The sequence below is a fragment of the Mesoplodon densirostris genome, chromosome 6 (assembly GCF_025265405.1).
Source record: "Mesoplodon densirostris isolate mMesDen1 chromosome 6, mMesDen1 primary haplotype, whole genome shotgun sequence".
NCBI classification, from domain to species: Eukaryota; Metazoa; Chordata; class Mammalia; order Artiodactyla; family Ziphiidae; genus Mesoplodon; species Mesoplodon densirostris.
Genome location: NC_082666.1, coordinates 34532156 through 34550782, shown reverse-complemented (window position 1 = coordinate 34550782; position 18627 = coordinate 34532156). Strand labels below are relative to the sequence as shown.

The 18627-nt window shown below is 45.4% G+C and overlaps 1 protein-coding gene across 3 annotated transcripts in view; it reads left to right on the top strand.

The window, feature by feature from the left end:
• Positions 1-18627, top strand: part of EPB41L4B (erythrocyte membrane protein band 4.1 like 4B) — a 139130-nt gene that overhangs the window by 40841 nt on the left and 79662 nt on the right. For all 3 annotated transcript variants that reach the window (XM_060100638.1, XM_060100639.1, XM_060100641.1), the window contains exons 3-6: positions 12119-12161; positions 13178-13256; positions 15190-15234; positions 17060-17112. In XM_060100638.1, coding sequence (XP_059956621.1) covers positions 12119-12161; positions 13178-13256; positions 15190-15234; positions 17060-17112 — 220 coding nt within the window. The remainder of the gene's footprint in view (positions 1-12118; positions 12162-13177; positions 13257-15189; positions 15235-17059; positions 17113-18627) is intronic.

Genomic DNA, 18627 nt, shown 5'->3' with positions numbered 1-18627 from the left:
CCATTTATTGAAGAGACTGTCTGTGCCACATTGTATATTCTTGCCTCTTTTGTCATTGATTAATTGATCATATAAATGTGGGTTCATTTCTGGGCTCTCTATTCTGTTCCATTGACCTATGTGTCTGTTTTTGTGTCTGTACCATACTGTTTAGATTACTGTAGCTTTGTAGTATAGCTTGAAATCAGGGAATGTGATACCTCCAGCTTTGTTCTTTTAAAAAGCAGGAAAGACTTCAGGGTCTCCCTTCCCAACAAAATCTAGCTTTGGGTTTCAAAGAGAACTTATTCAGCAATCTAAAAGTTATTTATTAAGTGCCTGTTATGCACTGGGTCCTGTTCCAAGCAGTGGATAATGCAGTGGATATATGTAATACCTATGTAACATGACTGGTGGTGATAAGTGTTAAGAAAAATAAAGCAGAGTGAGGCGTTAGACAAAGTAAAGGGAGGGTGAGGGAATAGACAGAATAAGGGGCAGTGCTATTTTAGACAGAGTATGAAAGGGTGAGTTCCCTGGTAGGAGATGTTTGAGCTGGGACCTGGAGCTCCTCATCTGAGGCTAAGCCTTTCTACCTGAAAGACACTTTTTAGGGACTTCCTGGGGGCTACCCATTACGGTTGTAAGGAGATGCTCAAAGTCAATGCCTGGAAATTGGGTCTGCCTGAGATGGTTACTGTGATGCTCAGCCTGCGGTGATACGGTGGAGCCAGGACTTCAGTGCACCCGGGCTACAGTGCCTGCTGGGCAGACACGCCCCTCTGCTCCCACTGGATGCCCCCTCTACGCCACGGACTTCCTCTCCACCTTCAGGACCTCCTGTCTGCCGACAGCCCACCACCCCACCCCGCTGACTGTTGCCACGAACACCCCAGCTGCTTCCTTGAGTTCGTGGTCCCGATTCCTTCCTGTGAGCCAGAGACTCTCACTCTGGCTACTGTGGCCCTGGGGAGGGCAGACCAGCTTTTCCCTGTCCCCTCCCCCATGCAGTTCTGCTTCCTTTGAGGTTGGACCACCCAGTGCTGTGTCCTCTAACCTCAGCGCTCTCCTTCCCGTCCTTCAAGGCCTCGGGTGCCTGTTTTTCTCTTCCCTGGGCAACCTCAGAACTCAAATTGCTGACCCCTCTAAACATTCCAGACATGGTTTCCTCTCACTGAAGCTTCATTTGAGCAAACCTCACACTTCTGGTCCTGTCACCACCCCAATCACTCCAAGATCCAGAATTCTGTCATTTCTCATCGCACGACAACGTCCCGTGATCGCGTCCTTCCAGTTCCTCTACACGTGGCCTTGGCCCACGACAACCCCTCCTACTCTGTCCTCCCTCCCGGCCTGGCAAAGCTCAGCTGTCTCACCCGTGTTCCCACTTGCCCTTTGATTCTCCTGCTCCCCTGACTGTCCCCTGGCCTCCCTTTGACACGCACGCAGGCCCATATGCTTCCTCTGCTGCTTCTCCCGGGCTGCCAGGCATTGCTAGAGAGCCACGGGCTGTGCGTTTTGGCACCAGCACAAATCACAGATCACAGGTTCAGCAGAGTCCAAGCCCCTGAGCTGCTCTTGGAGCCTCATTAACCCCCAGTGGACTCTGGGGGTTAATCCCAACTCTGGAATGCCCCAGGGTTCCCCTCTGACTCTGGATCACAGACCCGTAGTCCAGTTCCCACAAAGACTGGTCTCACGGTTGGCCTTGCCACCTACTGAGAAGACCGAGTCATTTAGCTGAAACGCCTTGAGTTTTCTTCCCTGCATCTCAAAGTTTCTTTTTTCTCTCTGTCCATCCTTTTTACTACTTTGTTTTAAGGGAGTTGGCCTGTTCCTCCAGCATTTACTCACTACACCTACGTCAGAGTTCCATTTCCAGTTGCTTCCTGGGTGCTGAGTTTAGAGTCCTCCTTGCTGTCCCCAGCATCTGACACTTGCCAGCCCTCCTCATCCCGGAAACTCTTCTCTGTTCTGCCTTCTCCTGTTGTCCTAACATGTGTGGTATCTTCGGCTTCAGATTGTTTATGGCCCTGGACTGAGTCAGACCTGGACCTTACTCTTGATCTGCCCCAACTCATTTGATGGGCTTTAGATAAGCCACCTTTTCTCCCTTGGGCTCAGTTTTCTCATCTGTAAAATGGGGTTCTTTTATTTATTTACTTATTTTTGGCTGTGTTGGTTCTTCATTGCTGTGTGGGCTTTCTCTAGTTGTGGCGAGTGGGGGCTACTCTTCGATGCGGTGTGCGGGCTTCTCATTGCGGTGGCTTCTCTTGAAGAGCACGGGCTCTAGGCCTGCGGACTTCAGTAGTTGTGGCTCGCAGGCTCTAGAGCACAGGCTTAGTAGTTGGGGCGCACAGGCTTAGTTGCTCCGCGGCACATGGGATCTTCCCGGACCAGGGATTGAATGTGTCCCCTGCATTGACAGGTGGATTCTTAACCACTGTGCCAGCAGGGAAGCCCCTCTTTTTTTTCTTTTGACCACCCCAGGCAGCATGTGTAATCTTAGTTCCCCAACCAAGGATCAAACCCGCACCCCCTGCAGTGGAAGCGTGGAGTCTTAACCACTGGACTGCCAGGAAAATCCCTAAAATGGGGTTCTTGGACCTGTTCTCCCAAGAGCTCTTCTAGTTCTAATGTCCAGTGATTCTGAGTCTAAAGGAGAGGCAGGTGTGTCTGCCCCACAAATCTTCTCTAGTCAGGGAGAAGATACCTGTTATTTCTGCCATTAGAGCCAAGTACCTGTTCTTCTGGTGGCGTGTCCTCATCCCCAGGCAACTGCTTTCCAGCCACACGGGTTCCCAGAAAGCCAAGGATGTGACTCCACTATGAAAGACTCTGCTGTGAGCCTCTGCTCACTTGGCTGCCAGGCTTTCCCGTCCGCTGGTGCCCTGGCCCTGTGCAGCAGGGGGGATGTTCACGGTGAGATCCAGGCGTCCTTCCCAGGCCACACACCTGCAGATGCTCAGATTCTGCAGGTGCTAAAACCTTTCAAGCATGCAGCTCTGTGAATATGATGTGCTTTTCTTCCCCACAAGAGCAGGCGTAGGGTCCTCATCTGCTGAACTCTGAGGATCCTAGAGATGTGGGGCAGCGACAGCTCCCAGGCCTCTTCTTCTCATCGGTTTGACATCTAAGCTGGGTTCATTGTAGGCTGGGTCTGGTACTGCCCGCACCTTGCTTGTGCTGGTTCCCCTCCCAGAACACCCTTTCTCATCCTGTTTAAACCTCTGGCCATCTTTCAAGACCACCTCCGATGACAGCCCTTCGTGCAGCATGTCCTGAACTCCCAAAATGTTTTTCCTCCTCTTTGTAAACCTGAGCTTATTTTGCCCTCCCTGGCAGTTTGCTAATTTGGCCTCAGGGTCATTATTTGTGTATATGAACAAACCTTTCTGATTAGATCCTAAGACTTAGGTCCTCCTCTTCTTAACTTGGTGACTATTGGTGACATGGCATACAACCTAGAACTTTCGTCTTTAGCCCCAGAAGGGACCTTAGGAGCCATTTGTCAAATTTCTCCATCTCTGGTGGTGAAACCAAAGTCCTTAGACCTTGGCAAGTCACTTAGTGAGTAGCACAGCTTGTGTGCGAACCCAGGTTTTATGATTTCGGGTTTTAAGTGTTCTTTTCGGTACACTGTACTCTGGAGCCTCAGTTTTCCTAACACCAAGGTGAATGTAGTAACATCCATTTCAGAGGGAAATTGAAGGACTCAGTGAGTTAATGGAAGAGAAAGGTTTTGTAATCCAGCACGGGTGTGGGTCTCTTCTTCCCAGCTGGGCAGGCCGGGGGGACCAGAAGTCATCACGGCCCCCAGAGGTGATGCACTGAGGTTAGCTGGAAGCTCAAGGCTGCCTTGTCCGTGGGAGAGACCTTAGCAATTTAGATGAGACCTCTGGGAAAGTTCGCTGAGCCAATGATTTTTCCCAAAGGCCTGGGACAAAGCAGTTGGTGGCAGGTGTGATAGAAGGGGGCCCAGAAGGGAATGGTCCACTTGGCCATTGGCTTATTGCCCCATAATTGAGGCTCCTGCAAGGAATGACATCCCCACCCAGCCCCTGATATGCAAATCAGAGGGCTGGGGGTTCCAGGGTTCTTGGATCTCTGCATCCCCAGCTTATATTCCCAGCTTGCTGCAGAGCCAAGCCTGGTTTCCATAGTGCACAGTCCAGCCCTGAAGCAAGGTCAAAGTCTATTGGCATCGCCTATTTTTAGCGGTTGGGGCTGGGGCCTCCTCTTTCCCTTTTCCATATCAAAGCAGGAAAGCCACCCAGGAACCCACTCTGTAGTTGTCACTTTGGCACAGCTCAAAGCAGGGGCAGGGGTTCTATTTTTACATATCAAAGCTTTCTTCTGAGAGCCCAGGGCTCTGGCCTGCACCCACCCAGCTTTCTTAGACTGTTCTGGTAGGTGCTGTTTACTGAGTTTCTACTCTGATGAGCCCTGAGGCAGGCAACAAACTAAAGGCTTTATATAACTCTTGTTTAACATTCAGTATTGATCTGTGAAGCTGGCCATAAAGCAGACCCGTTTCACAGATGAGGAAGCTGAGGCTCACTAGAAACCTTGTAAAGGTTAAAGTAAGGGACAGAGCCGGGATTCAGAACCTGGTCTCTCATTCCAAAGGCCAGCACTTTCCACTGGGTTATACTGATTCCATTACACAAGGGAACATCACAGCCACGTACACACAGCCACACCCGTGGAAAGAAAACATTCAGTCAGTAGCCATTCAGCAAACTTTGACGTGGAGCTTACTCAGTAACAAGCTCTGTGGTGCAGAGGTAGACTGGACAGTGTCCCCCCACCTGCCACATTCTTGTGAGGGAGACAGACAAGTGGTCCCTTGGAAAACTGGGGGCTCCGTTTTTTTTTATGATAAATATAAAATTATCCAATAAAATATCCACCACAGTTAGTGTACTTAAAGTATCTTAGGACTCAGAGTCTTAGAACAAAAAACCAATCCCAGAATTTCTGTGTTAAGATCCTGAAACCTGGAAAGTTAAGTCTCAGACTATACTGTTCACGGTTATAGACTATACTGTTCACTGTCCTCCCGTCTATGAGCCTGGAGGCTGAGTGTTGCTGATCAGGTGATCAGGGTATCAGAGGGGAAGGGCGAACGTGGGGTGGGCCACAGCCACAGAGGATGAGAGGACTTTGCCAGGCAGAGGAGCGGCAGGGATTTGGGGCTGGGGTAACCGTAGCCCCACCAAGCAGAAGTCTCCGTCCCCATCTCGGGGCGGGCGTTCTACAGGGTAGGTGTAGCCATCCTCAGTCCCTTCCAAAGCCCCTCCCAACGTGAAAAGGGAGCATTTCATGGTAGTCCGTTTTGCAGCAAGGAATCCAGAAAAGGTGGTCTTTGGCCTTTGTCTCAGACTTGTGAGGTGTTTTTCACCTGGTTTTTGCAGCACGGAATCGGGTACATGGGTAATTAGAGGCCCAGGGCTGTGAGGGGAGGTTGACACACAGGCACGGTGACTGCTGGAAGGACTACGTGGACGCCAGAGGGACTGTTGTGGCTTCACCCTGATGGGTGCCTGGAAGTCATCACATTTGCCACTTGTGTGGACACTGCTGGTGCTCCTACCATTTCAGATGTATGTGGGGTTAGGGTTGGAGAGTATAAACACTAGTAGTGGGACATGTTACTGTCAGAGAAAACATCTTAAACCCTTCCTTTCATTTGAACAGTTCATTACAGTTGCCACGGACACTGAGTTGATTCTTGTGTTAGGGGACCACTCAGTGCACAGATGAGGAAGCTGAGGGGATGGGACGGGGGGCTTGGGGCGGGGGGCTTGTTCCTGGCCACATGCCAGGCAAGTGGCAGGGCTGGGACTTGAACTCTGATCTCCTGCCTCCTTCTCAAAGACGTGCAACAGCTCAAGAAATGCCTCAGGCCTCCCAGCAGCCTGCTTCTGAATGTTGGCAGAGAGAGTGTTTTCCTGTCCATGTGCAGGTATTGGTGCTGAGTGGGAAGCTATTGATAAAGGGAAGGGGTCTCTGCAGTTGATTTAAATGAATCCCCAAGGAAAGCTCGAGTAGCTGGCGTGAATGGGTTGACAGGGCTTCATGCTGAACGAGGATGAAGAGGGATCCCTCCCGTAGGCAGAGAAGGTGTGTCCTGCTGGGGTGTGGTGCGGAGACCCAGAGCACCGGATGCCGACACAGCCTGAGTCAGAATCCTGCCTCGTTAGCGCTGTGATCCAGGGTACCTTGAGCCCTCTCCACGGCTGCTCGAAGCCTGAGAAAGGGATGGATGTGACATAATGTAAGGGGTGTTTTTTCCAACACTACAAGCAATGCATTCTGACACTGTCGGCCTGAAGACAATGTCGGATTAAGGGCTCAGTCCCTCAGGACTCCCCACCAACCCCCGCACCACACGTACACACACACTTCAGGTGCTAATCCCAAGTCCACGTTGTCACCTGTGCTTCTGACCTACCGGCTATAGGTGGGAGTTTCCCATGACCCCCTCTTTGGGTTTAATTTGCTGGAGCCAATCGCAGAAATCAGGGGAACGGTTTACTTTCTAGGTTACCAGTTTATTATAAAAGGATGTAACTCAGGAACAGCCATTTGAAACAGATGCGTAGGGCAAGGTATAGGGGTTGGGGAGGTGGGGAGCTTTCATGCCTTCTGTGAACACGCCGCTTCTCCCAAACCTCCGTGTGTTCACCAACCCAGAAGGTCTATGAACCTTGTCCTTTTGGGTTTTTATGGAGGCTGCATTACATAGACATGATTGATTAAATCATCGGCCATTGGTGATTGATCCAACCTCCAGCCCCTCTCCCCTTCCCAGAGGTCGGGGAGGTGGCGGGGGACTGAAAGTTCTAACCCTGTAATCAATCATGTGTTTGGTTCCCCTGGCAACAAGCCCCATCCTTAGGTGCTTTCCTAAAGTCACCTCATTCACGTAAACTCAGGTATCATTGAAAGGGTTTCATTATGAATGTTAAGACGCTTTTACTGCTGTTACCACTTAGGAAATTATAGGGGTTTTAGGAGCTTTGTGCCAGAAACTGACAAAGACCAAATATATACGTTTCTTATTATGAGTCACAACATCACACACAATAAGCTCCAAAAGTGTTCATTCTCTTCTTTCTCTTTACATCCTTTGGATATGATTATCTCTCAGATTCCTTCCAGCTCTAATTTAAATGGAAACTAGACACTTTTTACAAGCCAAGAAAATCTAGAGGTACTAGAAAGCCAGTTACGAGTTCCATCACTCAAACGTGATGGCCCAGTGTTGTACAGGCAGAGTTTTTAGACCCAGACCCTCTTCAACCCCTGAGCGTCTCCTGGCCATTGTGATTCAAGTGCTTCTGTGTAGATTTTAGACAATTAACTTCTATAACCAGCCTTATGTATGTCCTAATTCTAGAACTGATGTACTATCAGAACAGATGGGCTTTGCCAGATCATCTCACATCTCGATTTATGAGAAGGGTTTTGCCAGATGGACTTGGATGAGAAATTCAGATCAGAACCACCTAATACCTGTTAGAGTGTTTGAGTTAAATGTCTTGCCCTTTGAACTCAGAAAGGCACCTGTCTGTTTCCAGTGACTGGTTTAAAGGTCTGTTAAGAGAGCTGGAGCCATTTGCCTTGGCCCCTGCCGACAGGCGGCCTGGCAGTACTTAGCCGAATGCAGGTGAACATCCAAGACAGGTCCTGCTGCTGCTGAATAGGGCTTCAAGCCAAGTATAGGATATAATTTATTAAATGCCACGTTGGGCCTGAGTGCCCCCAGCGTCTTCAAGTCCCAGGGTGGTCTTATGGGATTAAGCATGAGTGATCAGAGTCTGGTCAGCTCCTACAGCTAAGAAGAAAACTCGGGTCATTTTGAACTGGTTGGATACGAGATAGATTTTATCATCTCTTGTTTTAGGCTTGTGACTGGATTTCTTATCACCTCTGATGCAGATGAGCAAACCTGATCTGAACACCACGGGGTCAAGGAGCTCTTTATTTATTTATTTATTTTATTTATTTATTTATTTATTTATTTTTGCTGTACGCGGGCCTCTCACTGCTGTGGCCTCTCCCGTTGCGGAGCACAGGCTCCAGACACACAGGCTCCGCGGCCATGGCTCGCGGGACCAGCCGCTCCGCGGCATGTGGGATCCTCCGGGATCGGGGCACGAACCCGTGTCCCCTGCATCGGCAGGCGGACTCTCAACCACTGCGCCACCAGGGAGGCCCAAGGAGCTCTTTAAATGGAGCTGTTTCTGATTCTTTTCCCGGCTTTGTGAGCCCCAGACTTTTCACAGGCCTCAATCCTGGCGGGTCCTGCTCTGGGCAGGGCTCTGTGGCTGGTGGCTAGGTGGGAAGGATGGATGGAGGCCAGCACTCATGGATAAGGGGGCTTCTTTTTTTTTAGATTTTTTTTTTTTTGATGCGGACCATTTTTAAAGTCTTCATTGAATTTGTTACAATATTGCTTATGTTTTGGGGTTTTATTGGCCGCAAGGCATGTGGGATCTTATCTCCCCTACCAGGGATCGAACCCACACCCCTGCATTGGAAGGTGAAGTCTTAACCACTGGACCGCCAGGGAAGTTGCTGATAGGGGGCTTCTTTAGCAGTGTGGTCAGAGGGAAAGGTGTCTGCTGTCCAGGAGGGGCATCTAGCCATGATCTGCCTGTCAGTTAACACGGGTTGTAGACGTCTAGCTAATAAACCCTGAAATTACTTGAGATTTCAGACAGCAATATTCAGAAGGGGTCGTGGATGTTTCAAGATCCCCAGGATCATTATTAGGACATATTCTTGGGTAGGAGAGGATGCAGGAAAACTTCAACACTAAACATTTAATGGGCACACTGGGGGCCTTTAAAAAACACTAACGATCTGAGATTCTGTTTAATGATCTTGCATGGGACCTGGGTATTTGTGATTGAAACACATAGCCAGGGTTGAAAACTATAGCTGAGGAAACGACACAGGTTGGGCCTGGATCAAGATCAGAGTTTGAGGGCTTCCCTGGTGGCGCAGTGGTTGAGAGTCCGCCTGCCGATGCAGGGGACGTGGGTTCGTGCCCCGGTCCGGGAAGATCCCACATGCCGCGGAGCAGCTGGGCCCGTGAGCCATGGCCGCTGAGCCTGCGCGTCCTGAGCCTGTGCTCCGCAACGGGAGAGGCCACAACAGTGAGAGGCCCGCGTACCACAAAAAAAAAAAAAAAGATTAGAGTTTGACAGTAGAGGGAGAGGAACAGTGGGCTGAAGTTTGTTCTATTCCAAATACAGTAAGGAGACTTGAGAAGGGAAAGAGATGGGACAAGCTCCTTTAATCTCTGAGCCTCTGGGGCTAATAAGATTAGAAGACTGGTTGCAGGGAGAACTTTCCTTGCCTGCTAAGGATAAATTGATTTGAAAGTGAGGGGAAGAACAGGTTTAGCCAAGCCATTAGCATGATACTTGCTTTGGCAGGAAAGTAAATATTATGTTTTTATCAAGTCTTTATGTGTCCTCCCAGGGGCTAAGGTCCAGCATTTCCAGCTTGCTTGAGGGCAGCAGTGAGACTTAGTTCTAATGATACAAATTGATCATCAGAAACTGCCCGATAGGCAAGTGATGAATGAAATGATGGAAGTTGGCAACCCAGCCCACCACCGTGAAAATAATATTCCCGTTCAAAGGAAAAAAACTATGCAGAAAATTAAAAAAGAAAAACAGTAGATGTCATTCCCAGTCCCACAGTCAGAAATAACCTCTATAAATTCTTCTAGACATATGTTGATAGGAAATAATAATTTTCTATAAAGGGATCCTACCTGCCTTTTTTTTTCCATCTCACATTGTGCTGTGGATCTATTGCCACATCAATAAATATAGGCCTAAATCAGTTTTAAAGGCTGAATAGTATTTCATTATATGGAGGAGCCATTGTTTTAATCCATCTTTGTTGATGGACATTTAGGTCATTTTCCATTCAAAGCTATGAACAGTGAGATAAAGCATCCTGTCCACGAGGTTTGAGATAGGCATCGGGCTGTGGGGATCCGGTGCTTTGATCGCACGGTTGCCTAGCTGGGCAGTGGGGTTGACACAGCCCACGGTCTCCCATTGCACTGCTCCCAGCTTATGGTATTTTAATTCATTTCTTATTTGCTTCTGTGTTTCCTTCTCCCCCTCCTCCCACACAGTTAGAGTGGGCTCTTTGGTGAGGGGTAGAGTGCACTGTACTCACTTAGTCCCACCCTTTCTCATTATTAGAATGTGCAGAGTTTAGATTGCTTCTGAAAGTATCTTGGCCTCGGATTTTGAACAGCTAGTGAGAAACCTGCTGCGGGCTGTGTTGTTCCAACATCCTAACAGCGATGTTCCACGTGCATGGAATTTACATAAAGGGATGGGAAGGTCTCTATTTGCCTCATTTAAAAAATTATGTTGAACATTTATTTCTCAAGCATCTGATATGGGCCTGCTGGGTACAGGCTCTGTGTTTGGCACAGGAAACTCAGAGATGATTGAGTGCATGGTCCCTGCCCTTTGAGGCTCGTGTTCACCTGGAGGGGCTCACAGTTTCATGTTCCTAAATGTTGATTTCCATGGAAGTCAAGCTCCTGAGGCGCCTCAGGACTGTAGTATCAACAACTTGGATGTTATAGAGGAACGTTTATATGAGGGAAATGGTTTTGCAGTTTCCTTGGATGGATAAGACTGAAGTGGTGTTTCTGGTGAAAACTAGGGGAAGTTGAAATGCCTTCATGGACCAGAGCAGAATTCTCTCAGGCAAATCCCCTCCTGTCTTTCCATCTTCAGTGCGGGTCATTTAAAGGGTCATGAATTTTGGTTTTAAATTTTAGAGTTTAGGGCAACAGTATGCCAGAACCTGTGTATGAGCAGAGATTTTCGACGGTGGGGCTTGTAGTCATTACTAGATTAACGGAGACTTGGTTGTAACTTGAGAAAACTCGGAAGGAAAAGGCAGTTGGTGGCTCCACTGACTAGAAGGGACTTTATAGATCAATGAGGTAAAGGGTGTTAGGTTATTTTAGGCACCACTTTGGAAAGCTAACTCTCCCCAGGAGAAATGCTCTCAATGTGCATAAGCATAGGTATTTTTTCTTTTTTTTAATTTTAGTATAGTTTATTTATAATGTTGTGTTAGTTTCAGGTATACAGCAAAGTGATTCAGTTATATATATATATTTTTTCAGATTATTTTCCATTATAGGTTGTTACAAAATATTGAATATGGTTCCCTGTGCTATACAGTAAATCTTTGTTGCTTATCTAGTTTATGTATAGTAGTTTGCATCTGTAGTTTAATCCCAAACTCCTAATTTATCCCTCTCCCCTTCCCCCTTTGGTAACCATAAGTTTGTTTTCTATTTTTGTGAGTCTGTTTCCATTTTGTATATAGATTCATTTGTATTACTTTTTAGATTCCACATATAAATGATATCATGTAATATTTGTCTTTCTGCGACTTACTTCACTTAGTATGATAATCTCTAGGTCCATCCATGCTGCTGCAAATGGCAATATTTCATTCTTTTTTATGGCTGAATAATAGTCTGTTATACACACACAAACACACACACACACACACACATCTTCTTAAACCAGTCATCTGTTGATGGGCACTTGGCTTGGCTATTATAAATAGTGCTGCTATGAACATTGAGGTGTGTGTATCTTTTCGAATTAATGTTTTCAGTTTTTTTGGATATATACCCAGGAGTAGAATTGCTGGATCAAATGGTTCTATTTTTCGTTTTTTAAGGGACCTCCATATTGTTCTCCATAGTGGCTGTTCCAATTTACATTCCCACCAGCAGTGTGTGAGGGTTCACTTTTCCCTTATCCTCTCCAGCATTTATTATTTGTAGACTTTTTGTTGATGCCCATTCTGACCCATGTGAGGTGATACCTTGTTGTGGTTTGGATTTGCATTTGTCTCATAATTAGTGATGTTGAGCATCTTTTCATGTAGCACAGGTATTTTTATACCATTCCAAGCTGTTTGCAGATCCCCAGCCTAAGAGCTCATGATCTGGTACAATCCCTGGTTTTAATTACTAAGAGTTGTAGGGCAGGGTAACTCCAAGGGACTGTGTAATCTTACTGATGAACTATTCCTAAGAAAAAATTTGTTTTCTTTCTTTCAGCACTGGCTGGATCATTCCAAACCCATAAAAAAGCAGATGAAAAGTAAGTAAGCAGAATTTAATTTACTACCTTCTTTTATCAGAGAGTAAACTCCTTTGCCAATGTTTTGAGGTATTACATTTTCATTAGAACTTGGGAGCATTTTCAAATGGATTCAATTTTAAGGATGAATTTTAATTTCCTAAGGCTGGCTAAATATTAGAGTTTAAAATTTGAATAAGAGTTTTTAGTAGATGTTAAAAAACAGACTATGCCCTCATTTGAAATCAGACACTTCTCCCAATGAGGACTGATAAATATGCTGTTCAGAAACATGAGTTTATACCTGTGACATTCATTTTCTCATGAGTTATGAAGTAGATTCAGAGAATGGGAGAGCAGGAAGGATCTTTGACAGTCTGGTCCGGCTCTCTGATTTTATAGTTGTGGTAACCAGATTTCTTCAATGTGGTTTATGTATGAGTAATTTTTTTTAATTTAATACTTTTTTTTTTTGCGGTACACGGGCCTCTCACTATTGTGGCGTCTCCCGTTGCGGAGCACAGGCTCCGGACACGCAGGCTCAGCAGCCATGGCTCATGGGCCTAGCCGCTCCGCAGCATGTGGGATCTTCCCGGACCGGGGCACGAACCCGCGTCCCCTGCATCGGCAGGCGGACTCTCAACCACTGCACCACCAGGGAAGCCCTACCATAGTATTTTTAGATTACAGAACACTTGACTGTTTATGTGTCACTTTCCTTTAGCCCACTTAGTATTTTGTTAAAAGTTAGTATCACTTTGGAGTATCTTGGCAATCAGGGGTGAAAGTAAAAGGTTAGCTCTTAGTAATTCATCTAGATGATGAGGGTTTTTTTCCAGAATGAGATTACTAGCTAAACTATCTTTGTCAAAACTGAAGTCCATTTTCGTTTTCCAAGCTAGTATTGAAAAGAACTTACTAGCTTTGTATGTTCCGTTGTTACCTCCCAGAGTCCGTGGTGGATATGTTAATAGATTTAACATGTTTTTCCTTTTGTCCATTCTGTGATCTTCAACCTTCCATCTCCAAATGCTTAGTTGGACCTGCTTATGCTTTGCACTTTCGAGTTAAATATTATTCTTCAGAACCGAACAACCTTCGTGAAGAGTTTACAAGGTAGGACAAGATGCAAAACAAGATCCTCCTACCCACCCACACCCCGTAGCACTTGCCTTACTTACAATCCATGGGTCTTCTAAACTGTGGGTTTGTTGCCTCTTTCATCTGCTGTCTTTATATTCTGAGCAACTGTTATTAGCACTTTGTGTGTGCTTATCTCTGTATTCTGTTGAAAATCCACACTTTGCTTGACTGGACCTTTTTCATAGTGAATCAAAATTTTAAAATTTATTTTCTTGTCACATTCCTATTTTGTTGGACCTTGGGTAAATTGGCTAGTTGGTCTATGGCACTTTAATTTTGTCTCAGATACAAAAAGAGAAGGCAAATATTAGAAGAGCATCTCTCCCTCCAAAATTGCCACCTTATTTTTTAAAGCAACTGCGAAATATTCCCTTGATTATTACAATATCAAAGTTGTTAGAAGTCCATCATGGTACCTTTCCGCCCCACTGAATTTCTTTTATAGTGCACCTGCCCTTGCCTGTCTCTTAGACTTCAGAAATAGTGTCAAAGCAAAAGAGGCTTAAAGAACATTTTACGTGTGGACTTTCCCTCCAGCCACCCTTCTATCAGTGAGATTCTCTACTCAGCTTTCTGCTGCTTTTGATGTCCCCAGAATCTCCTTGTCATTGTCTGTAATGGACAGTTGTGGTGACATGTAAGCTTCTGGGTGATCCATGGTGGTGGCCACTGGCTTGGAGGTGACCCCCTAAGTAATAGTTTATAAAGACCGACTTTATCACCATGCCCCCCATGGGAGCGGCCTGGGGGCTTCTGCGGTTAGGTTTTCCTATAGGAATTGGAAGTTCTGGCCACGTCAGCATTGTGTCCTCCTTGATGTGGGTACTCAGTTTAATGGTGGTTGAGCACTTCTCAGAAGTAGTAACATTCTGGAATGTACTAGAACCTTCACCACCACCCACATGTCTGCGTCACCCACATTGTCCTATGTCCATTCCACAGAGAGTGACCGTGTGCATTGTTTTCAAAGTTCAAACAAATTACATTATCCTAGTGTTTCTCTTTAGAGTCCTTTATGAAGTGTGCTGCTTCTAGCTGTCATCAAAGCCAGTGATTCTTAACCAGGGTTTGTGAATCAGAAACACTGGGGAGGCTTTTGAACAAATCAGATTCCTGGGGACCACTCTTGTGTGTAAGATTCTCATTCTGTAGGTATGGAGTGGAGCATGGGCAGCTTTGGTTTTTACAAAGCACTGTAAGTGGTTCTGATGCCCACATCCTCCTGGTAAAAAGAACACTTACTTAATCTTTTACTTCAGTGAACTGCACTTGTGTTATTTGCTGCCTTTCTCCCCATTTTCCATTACCCCTGTGACCAGCTGCCATCCAATTCCAGTATTTTTGTTTCCTGTGTGTGTGTGTGTCTGTGTGTGTCTGTGTGTGCACACGTGTACTTTGTTTTTTCAAAGGCAGAGTCTGCAGTTAAACTGAACCAGAAAAAAAGCCTCCAGTGGTTGCTAACTACAGTCAGCTGTAAATTTTTTGATGCAATCAGCTGCAGCCTTTCTGGAATCTGCTGGTGGGCCGGCTGAGGGCCCAACGCAGTGGCTCTACCCTGCCTGTTGGATTGGACACGTTGCATGCTGCGTGTGAGCCCTGCGTGCGTGTGCACGTGTGTGTGTGTCTCCTGGAGCCCCAAGGGCATGTGGAGGTGTCATTGGACTGTGCAGTGCTCCATGTTCCATCCCCCAAGTATCTTGCGAATTCCTACATGCGCTCACCTTCCTAGCTGGATTCTGGGATGCCTTCCTGGAGACAGGAGGAGATGCTTCCACCCAAGTTCTCATTTGATTTGGACTCCCTTTTTACAATGCAGAATTCCGGGCTGTGTGTGGGGTGGGATTTGCGATGGGAAGTTGGGGACTGGAAGAGTTACCCTCTGTTGACTTTTGTATATGTTTGTCAGGTACCTGTTTGTTTTACAACTCAGGCATGACATTCTTTCAGGAAAGTAAGTATGTTTTTGTTCTAACTCTTAACTCAGGATAGATCATAGTATATTTTCTAAATAGTTCACCGTGTGTGTTTTTTAACTCTTTACCCTTGTTCCCTTTTCAAAATTCAAAAAAAGTACACCAGGCATTGTAAAGTGAGTCTAATACTTGTATCACTTTCATCATCATCTTATTTCACGTGATTACTATATGGCTTGAAGCATTTCCAAGAGCATTTAATATCTTAAGTGATGTGTATCTGGGAATAATTCCCTCCCTGATCACATCACTGCCCCATTCATAACGGCTTTTGTCGTATTTGCAAGCAAGATACATTATTAGTATGTATACACTGACAAGTATTTGGATCATCCAAAAGCCTCACTCATCACCATCTGCATTTAAGTAATGTAAAGAGGTTATGTTCTGATTCTAGTAGAAAGAGGTTTAGACATCTCATCTCATTTCCTTTTCCTCTCCTAAAAATGGTTTTTAAGCACTAGGTCTCTGGCTATACAATGATTGTTGAGCACGAGAAGCACTGGCACTGAAATGGTTGGTTTCACAGGCAGTATGTATTTTAAGGATATGAGATTTCAGCAGTCATAACTTTTACAGTTGTGTCATTTTTCACCAGACATATTGACTATTTTTCTGTTACATGAACAACTAAGATATACTGAATCTAAAAAGCAATACCTGCTATTATTGACAAGAATACATTTTGATTTTGAATATAATCTGAAGGAGATTTAAAATGTGATTTCCGAATTTGGAAGCTGTCTGTAGAATATGTGCTATGAGAATCCTAGTGGAATGTACACTATAGAACAAGTAGATTGTACAGTGTATACATTTGCCTTATTCAACCATGCAATACAGATCTTCGATTGTGTGTGTATTTCTCTCTCTCTCTCCATACTGTGCTTCTCATACTAAAAGCCTCTTAACTGGTGATTGTCTTTGTTCTGGAAAAATATTAATGGCGATGCCTTGCATTTGTACAGTACTTTGCAGTTGACATGCACGTCAGCCTGATTAACTGAATTCATAGCAGAATAGTGTTCTGGCGGCCCCAGCGTTGCCTCTACTAGCTGGCCGTCTGTGGGCAGGACACTTGAACACTCAGTTCCTCATTTCTGAGGTGAGGATGGGGAGCACAGACAACACCCATCCTAGGGGTTGACACACTTGATGCGTTGACCAAGTTGGATAATATACATATATGAAAAGGCTTTGAAAACCATGAAGTGCTATACCAATGTATGTCATTATTATTTTTCTAACTAAATTTGTAATAGTAAATATGAATGAGATCCCTGGATTTGTAGTAATACACCTCTGTGGTGATGCCTCGGTTATTCGATTGCTTGAGTGTATCCAGCTGTCCTGGCAATCTTAGATATGGTTTCTGTTTATTTGTAACACTATGACCTCGTTTCAAGAAAGAGTGAAGGCAGCTTCAAAAGATGCACGTACTAGACCAAGATAAAATAAGTTTAAAAATAATACGGCAAAGGGAAGGCTTTCCATTCAGTTTCCCAGACTTCCCAGTTCTTGCCAGATTCAGTAAAATTGCCCACTCTACTCAGAGTTGAGAGGAACTATACCTAGATGGGGTTATTTTACCATATGATGAGAACTGACTTTGGGAAATAGGGAGTGTAAGTCAGCTTGTTTGCATTTTTTAATGTAGACAGCAAAAATAGAAACCACCGAGAACAAAAATCATTATCTAAATATCACTACCTTCTGAGAAATGATGTTAGTGACATTTTGTATGGTTATGAATATTAAAGTTCGTATTTACAGTTAATTTCTTTTCTTTTTTTCCCTTCCAAGATTGAAATGCCCATATGAAACAGCTGTGGAGTTAGCTGCTCTCTGTCTCCAAGGTACATTATTCCTTAGTGGTAATTAGCATTTTAAAGTTGTTGCTTTTCATTTCAACAAATGAGGGTCTCCTGTGTACCAGGCACAGTACTCTGCTTTGGTCTCCGTCCCCAAGTAGCTTTCAGTCCCATGAGGACCTCGTGGCCGGATCACATACTCCTGTGTGTACGTACAGAGTACAGTGTGGTTCCTTCAGGAAGAGAGACCTGCAGGAGGCTTGGAAGGTGGAGGCCTGTCGGGGGAACGGTAGATGGAGATGAACAGAGGAACCAAGGCACAAAGTAGAAAAGTGCGGAGAGGCACTAGCAGTTGATTGGTGTCAGAGGGCCAAGTTCAAAAACCTGGAGGGGCGGGTGACCTTGACCCCATTTAAAGCGCATGAACTTCGTGCTGTCAACATGGCGTCTTTGAAGGCTCTTGAGCGGGAGGCAGGCCTGGTCAGACGTGCATTTTAGAAAGGCCACAGTGGCTGTGATGGGGAGAAGGGGTGGGGGCAAGACCACGACTGGGGCTGGGGGTGAAGTGAGGAGGTGTAGCTGTAACAAACCGAAACTAAGGCTGGGGGTTAAACACACACCCCAAAATAGCATCAGCGGTACAAGGAGAAGGACCTGGTCATTAGGCTCAGTGTTGAGAGAGGAGACAGAGATGACTCACAGGCTGCTACCAAGGATGGGAGATGGTGACAGTGAATGGTTAGAAGAAAAGGTGGGCTCCAGTGGGGGGACATCTGTGTAGGGTCTCTTGGCTGAGAGGGGCCAGTGGGGCCTCTGGGAGCTTCTTGAGTCTGTATCTGGCTCACCAGACAGGTCAGGCTGGAAGCACTGACAGGGGAGAGTCATCAGCATGTGGGTGGGAATTGGACGGTAAGAGGGTTGCCTGTCTCTCAACGTTGACTGTTCCATCTGTCTGATGCACTGGTGGATTTTTAGTTTAACATGCACAAGAAACACTTGTTAAAGTTGCCAGCACTAATTAAAAGGATACTAACGTGTAACTGTATATGAGGAATTTCATCAGCACATCGGATAGACATATATTGCGGACTCGTTTATCAGAGCTTCTATGGGATAATGAATTGTGATGTATTCATTTATAACTACTAAGTATTTTTGAGTGTCATAGTAAGATTTGGCTTCTGACTTTTGTATTTACCAAGTTTTAAAAGTTGATCTGAGTCTTTTCAAATTATAAAATCAGTACAGGCTTATTACAGAATATCAGGACAACAATCAGATGAGTAGAAGGAAGAACGTAACCTGCGGTCCTACCCACAGACAAGCAGAGTTTCTGTCTATGAGTTTGAGTTTTAAAAATGTAGTTCTGATCAGACTCATACACAAATTTTTTTGTATGATTTTCTACTTGGTAATTTTAGTACATATATTCTGTCATGTTTGTACTTATAAGGAAGGTTTTTAATGACCAGGTTACTCCCATTCCCTGATACTTCCATTCCTTAGTCACCTTTACTGCTTATTTTTTTTCATTTATTTATGTATATATATATATATTTT